This window comes from Myotis nattereri, assembly GCF_964212035.1.
Source record: "Myotis nattereri genome assembly, chromosome: 4".
NCBI lineage: Eukaryota > Metazoa > Chordata > Mammalia > Chiroptera > Vespertilionidae > Myotis > Myotis nattereri.
Genome location: NC_138079.1, coordinates 4474602 through 4480406, shown reverse-complemented (window position 1 = coordinate 4480406; position 5805 = coordinate 4474602). Strand labels below are relative to the sequence as shown.

At 64.1% G+C, this 5805-nt stretch overlaps 1 protein-coding gene across 1 annotated transcript; it reads right to left on the bottom strand.

Moving 5' to 3' along the window:
* Positions 1 to 4056: 4056 nt before the first annotated feature.
* RXFP3 (relaxin family peptide receptor 3) lies at positions 4057 to 5430 on the bottom strand (the record flags this gene model as incomplete). Its single annotated transcript, XM_081090517.1, has 1 exon — positions 4057 to 5430. The coding sequence occupies exon 1, from the start codon at positions 5407 to 5409 to the stop codon at positions 4057 to 4059; it is 1353 nt and encodes a 450-aa protein (XP_080946643.1). The 5' UTR covers positions 5410 to 5430.
* Positions 5431 to 5805: the final 375 nt, after the last annotated feature.

The following is a 5805-nucleotide window of genomic DNA, read 5'->3' as shown; positions in this document are numbered from 1 at the left end:
AAATCAGTCTCTCCTTCTGGGGTCTGCCCGCTGCAGGCTCGGGGCTATGACTGCGGCTGCAGTGATGTGCCCGCCCACTCTCACCCAGCTCCCCGCACAGCGGTCCCCACATTGGAGGCACCCCTTGTCCCGGGAGAGACTGGACTACCTCTCCATCAGGCGAGGCACCCACACGCCCCTTTCTCGCTGTGTCTCAGGGCAGGGTGGAGAGGTGGGCTGTTTTCCATGGGGCCTCTCAGGTCTTGAGGAAACCTGAGAAGCAGATGAATTCACACACAACTCCTGGATTTATTCTAGGGTGTGTGTGTGTGTGTGTGTGTGTGTGTGTGTGTGTGTTTTCAGAATTTATTTTTATTGCTGAGACTATTACAGATTGGGGGCTCATATTTTCTTTTCATCAAATTCACCAGTACTCAAAATACTGCTGGTGACGGAGTTTACGACAGTAGCCTGCTCGTATGTAATTCATATGAAACTCGCTCATAGTGAGATCATGTTCCCGCAGGACAGGACAGCCTGGGCAAGTCTGCCTGCACAGCTCCTGCGGAGGACTCGCCGCTCAGGGCAGCTCATGTCGTGGACACAGTGGAAATAGTTCGCGCTAGTCTGCACCTGTTCCATCCTCTGGAGACCGTGGGAAAGCCTTTTGCAAACAGCCTCCCTCTCCTGTGGTCTCCTCTCCAAGTGAGGATCTCCTCCAGCCACGCCCCTGCCCTCCCCTCCCCTCCCCTCCCCTCCCCTCCCTTCCCCTTCTGCCCATGGGCCAGGGCAGCAACAGCCTTGAGAGGCAGCATCGAGGGCTGCCTGGACAGACCAGGGGCTTTAGGGCTGGGCTGGGGAGTCCTGGCTTTGCTGCTCTGCATCAAACCACTGAATGTCCCCCAGGCACCTGCTCATCTGCACGTTGGGGGTGATAATTCCAACCTCGGGGAGTTGTGGCCATTAATGACATGTGACACTTGGAGCATGCTCACGGCCCCTCTGAACGCTCCACCAGCGCTCACGCGGCAGCCTGGGAGTGGGTGTGTGGCTGACCTCCAGTTCACAGCGGAGGAAACTGAGGCAGACAGGCAGTATGTACCTCACCTGCAGCTACGCAGCTCGTAGGTGGCCAAGCTGGGCTTCGAACCCAGGCACTCGGGCTCTGCGCTTTCCTCTCAGAGCCTGGAGGCTGGCGATTGGCCTGCGCTGGATGAATGACAGCTATTGCCACGGCTGTGGAAGGCTCCCATCCTGTGCCCCATGCCTCCATCTGCCCTTCCGCCGTAAGTGTTTGTCTACGCTCCAGCTGTGCCTGAGCAGGGCGGAATGGAGACTGGCCCAATGGCCTTTACAGGTTAAAAAATATCCGTGGATCCTTTTCCTGCCCCGGTAGAGCCCGGTAGAGTAGTCATTGCCTCAGATGAACTTCTAACTTACCAAACCCTGAGAGCTGGCAGGAATGTGGAGAAAGGCAACGAGCTGCTTGTGAGGAGAGACGCTGGGATCTGCCCTATGGCGTCCATCCCCAGGTGTGTGGGAGGGTGGGTGGGCTCAGCGGCGTGGGCAGGCGCCTTTGGGGTAGTGATGCTGAGGAGAGGACGTGTGCTCTGGTTGGTCCGTGGAAGGCTTGGGGTTCTTTCACACCCCCGCAGGGCCCAGAGCAAGGCCTACTAATGGAGGCCCTGAATCCACAGCCACCCCTTCTCCTTGCACCCCTAGCTCTGTCCAGCACCCCGAGAGCCCTGGGGTGCACTTTGGCATCGGCACATCCATAGCCTTCCCACCCCCCATCCCCCACCACACCTGCAAACAGCCACCCTCAACCACCCCTCACACCGCAGGGTGCAGACTCAGTGCCGTGGTCACCCTCCGGGGGATGGACTAGGAAAGGACCCACCATGGCCTTGTAGGTCGTCTCAGGCCGTTCCCATGGGGATTCTGAGGTTCAGGCGCTGGAGCATAGTCTAGAATGCAGGCAGGGCCCAGGCCCCAGGTCGCCCTGTGGATTCCTTGCCACGGGGGAGGGTGCTGGGGGAGGGGAGGGGAGAGCAGAGTACTCCAGTAATCAAACCCCGGGTCTAAGGGCAGTACGGCCTCAGAGCGTAGCCAGAGAGCGGACCCTTGTCCTTGTGCAGCAGCCTCCCGCTCCCTCCCAGGTTCCCGTGGTCTCAAACCGCAGCTCCTAGCTCACCCTCCTCCTCCTCTCGCTGCTGCTCGGGCTTCCAGGTGGCGGCTGCAATTGTCTTGATTGCCTCCTTTTCTAATTGCCTCCTTTTTGTTTAAGAGCCACTCTCTGCTGCTACTGGGTTAGCACACCTGTGGCGGGCAGTGCTGGGTGTGGGCATCTGGGACAGCCCTGTGACCTGGCCCTTCTAGGCCGTGTGCGGGGGGGGGGGGGGCTTACACCAAAGGGGGCACCCCCTTCCCAACACTCACACTTGCGACCTGCAGGACCCACGGCAGGAAGCCAGCGCCAGGCACTCCAGGTTCCGGCAGTTTATTCCATTTTCTCCAGGTCCCCAGGTATTTCCACACCGAGGGGGGCTGTCTCCCCCCGCTCCCCCCCAGCATGCTGTTGTTCCCCTGAGCCTCTGAGCCTGGCTGTCCTCTCCACAGGCTGCCTCTCACAGCCTGCCGCCAACCAGCCCCTGCGCGCTGTTGGTACATTCACTCCCAAGTGAGGTCATTCTTCTGGGGGAGTCACATGTCAAGCTACTGGGTCTTCCCCAGTCTTCCTTCCTCCCGCTCCCCTTCACATCACCCCACTTGGAGAAGCAAGGCCAGGCTGACTGAGTGGAGCCTGGGGTGAATATGCAGAGGAGCCCACGTGACCCCGCGCTGGGCATGACAAAAGCAGCAGCAACAAGCCGCCGTTCTTGTTGTGCCGACCCGGCCTGCGCCTCTGCAAGTGCAAATGGCATCACTCCCTGAATTCAGCGGGTAGCTCCTCACCTGTTCTCCAGGGCTGTTCTGGTGTTTGCCTGAAGACTTTGAAATGAATGATTGGCCAGCTGGGAGGGTGTGTCTTACCTGGACCCCCAAGAAGTCAAACTTAGTCACCTCTGGCCAATCACAGGGCATGCGCTTTATTACACATGAAGCTCTTTTCAGATGGACACTGAATGGGCTGCTGCGATGAGGAAGGGAGCTAGAGCATTCTCTCTCTCTCTCTCTCTCTCTCTCTCTCTCTCACACACACACACACACAGTAACATGTCTACTCAGACCTCTTCAAGTTGCTCCTGGGCACAGCTCCCCGTCCGCAGGGCACAGATTGGGGGGCACAGTGTCTCCAGGCACCCAAGGGGCTCTGGGGAGAATCCGGAGCCCTGGCTTCCTACTGTCAGTGCACTCACCTCCTGCTGTTAAGTGAGCCGAGAGCCCCCTTTTCCTTAGAGGCAGTAGCTTGAGGAGGCCTCTATCCAGCCCCTCTAGTCACCCGGCCTCCACTCCCCGCCTCCGAGATGCACTCCCCAGCCATGGCTCTGCTCTGGATACAAGTGTTTTGCCCCAAGCCATTGGAGGGCAGAGGTCCCGCAGAGTGGAGATGGGGATGGTAAAGGACACCACAGCCCCTGGGGTGCCTCTCTCACGGTGCTTTTCTCCTGAGGGCAGAGACTGTCACTCCTTTCTCCCAACTCAAAAGTTTCTTGGTGCCCGCAAAGCCACGCAGATCAGACCTCCGCCCCGTGGCAGTCTCCGGGCCGAGGCAGAGGAAAGGTTTTGGGGTGGGCACCCCTGGCTGCATGTGCCTAGAGGACCCTTTCGAGGGCTCCAGAAAAGTCGCTGGAACAAATGCGCTGGATTGTCTGCTCCATTTGGTTGAGCCCCATTCCTCGCGCCCCGAGCTCTCCACAGTCCTGATGCCTTGTCCCTGCCCGGCGCTGGCCCGGGAGGCGAGGAGAGGTGCCCGTGGGAGGGCCGGAGGGCGGTGGCCTGGCCCCGGGTGAGGCTGACTCGGCCCCTCCGCCAGATTCCTCTCCACCCGGTTCCGAAGTCTCCCCGCTCTGAGCCAGCCCCGGCACCCCCGCCCCCAGCAGGCACCCCGCCCTCTCTCCTCGCTCCTCCGCCGGCTCAGCAGGCAGAGCTGCTGGGCAGCGGGTCGTAGCGCCCGCCGCTGTAGACCACCACCCCCGGCGGGTAGGGGCGCAGGTCGGGCTCCGCGAGGGGACGCAAGGGCGCCAGGGTGGGCAGCGCCGGGTCCTCGGGCTCCGGCTTGGAGGTGGCGGTGAAGGGGCGCGTGCTGGTGAGCGATGGTGACGCCAAGCGCCACAGCCAGGCCTTGAGCGCCTGGCGGAACTCGCGGCGCGCCAGGCAGTAGAGCACGGGGTTGAGGCAGCTGTTGGCGTGCGCCAGGCACACGCTCACCGGGAAGGCGTACACCTGGCACAGGAAGTAGCCCCGGCTGAAGGGCACGGCGTCCAGCTTGATGAGGACGCCCCAGGCCGTGAGCGCCTGGTTGGGCAGCCAGCACAGGAAGAAGGCGAGGACCAGCAGGCTCACGGACCTGGTGACCTTGGACCGTCTCCGGGCGCTGGCGGCTGCCAGGCCGCCCCCGGCCGCCGGGGCCCCTCCCGGGGTCCCCGCCACGCGGCGGCCGGAGAGGAAGCGCACCAGCAGCAGGTAGCACAGGCTGGTGACGCCCAGCGGCAGCAGGAAGCCCAGCAGCACCTTCTGCAGGTGGTAGAGGCCCAGCCAGAACTGCCGGCCGCCGCCCGGCGCCCGGTCGGGGAAGCGCACCAGGCACAGCTCCTCGCCCAGCACCCGGACGGTGGTGGCGAACAGGGCGTTGGGCAGCGAGGCCAGCACGGCCGCGGCCCAGATCAGCGCGCACAGCGCCTGGGCCGAGAAGCAGCCCCGGCCGGGGCCTCGGTTCCGGCCCCCGTGGCTCCGGAGGGCCGAGGCCACGGAGCGGTAGCGCGCCACGCTCATGGAGGTGAGGAAGAAGACGCTGGCGTACATGTTCACGGACGTCGCGAGGGACACGAGCTTACACATGGCCTGGCCGAAGGGCCACCTGAAGTCCAGCGCGTTCTCCACCGCCCAGAAGGGCAGGGTGAGCACGAACTGGAGGTCCGTCAGCGCCAGGTGGGTGACGAAGAGGTTGATGGAGGACTGGCGCCAGCCCCGCCGGCTCCGCATCAGGTGGAGCACCAGCAGGTTGCCCGCCAGCCCCAGCGCGCACACCACCCAGTACGCCGCGCTCAGCAGGACGCGCGCCCGGGCCTCGGCGTCCGCGCGCCCGGCCCCGCCGCCGCCCCCCGGGGGGTGCCCGGGCGCCGCGCCTTCGGGCGCCTCCAGCCCCAGCTCCCACCACGGATCCTGGCGCGGCAGCGACGCGTTGGCGCTCGCGTTGGCCTCCCGCAGAAGGTGCGGGATCCGCTGGGCGAGTCCCGCGAGCTCGTCCCCGCCGGCCGCCGCGCTCATGGTGGCCCTCGTGGCAGCAGCGGCCCCGGCGTGTGCAGGTGCCCCTAGGTCATGTTCCGGGGGACAAGCCCCGACCGAGGGCGTCCGGCTCGCCCGGGGCTCCGGTACGGGGCGGGGGCGCAGGGCGGGCAGGGAGCTCTCGGAGCTGGGGCGCGCGGACCTGGGCGCGGGAGATGCGCTCCGCTCGGCTCCGGAGGGAGTCGGCGAGCAGAGGAGGGTCGCAGCTCCTAAGGCCAGCGGCGAGGGTTCTGGGGCCGAGACCGGAGTCTCCGGGGTCCCCGCTGTCACTTGGGCACTAGCGCACAGCCCATCCGGTTATTGGGGGCCCGCGCCTTCTCTTTCAAATACCTTTGTGGGTTTCTCCTGCAGCTCCGAGGAGGTTTCTGTCCTTTGGGG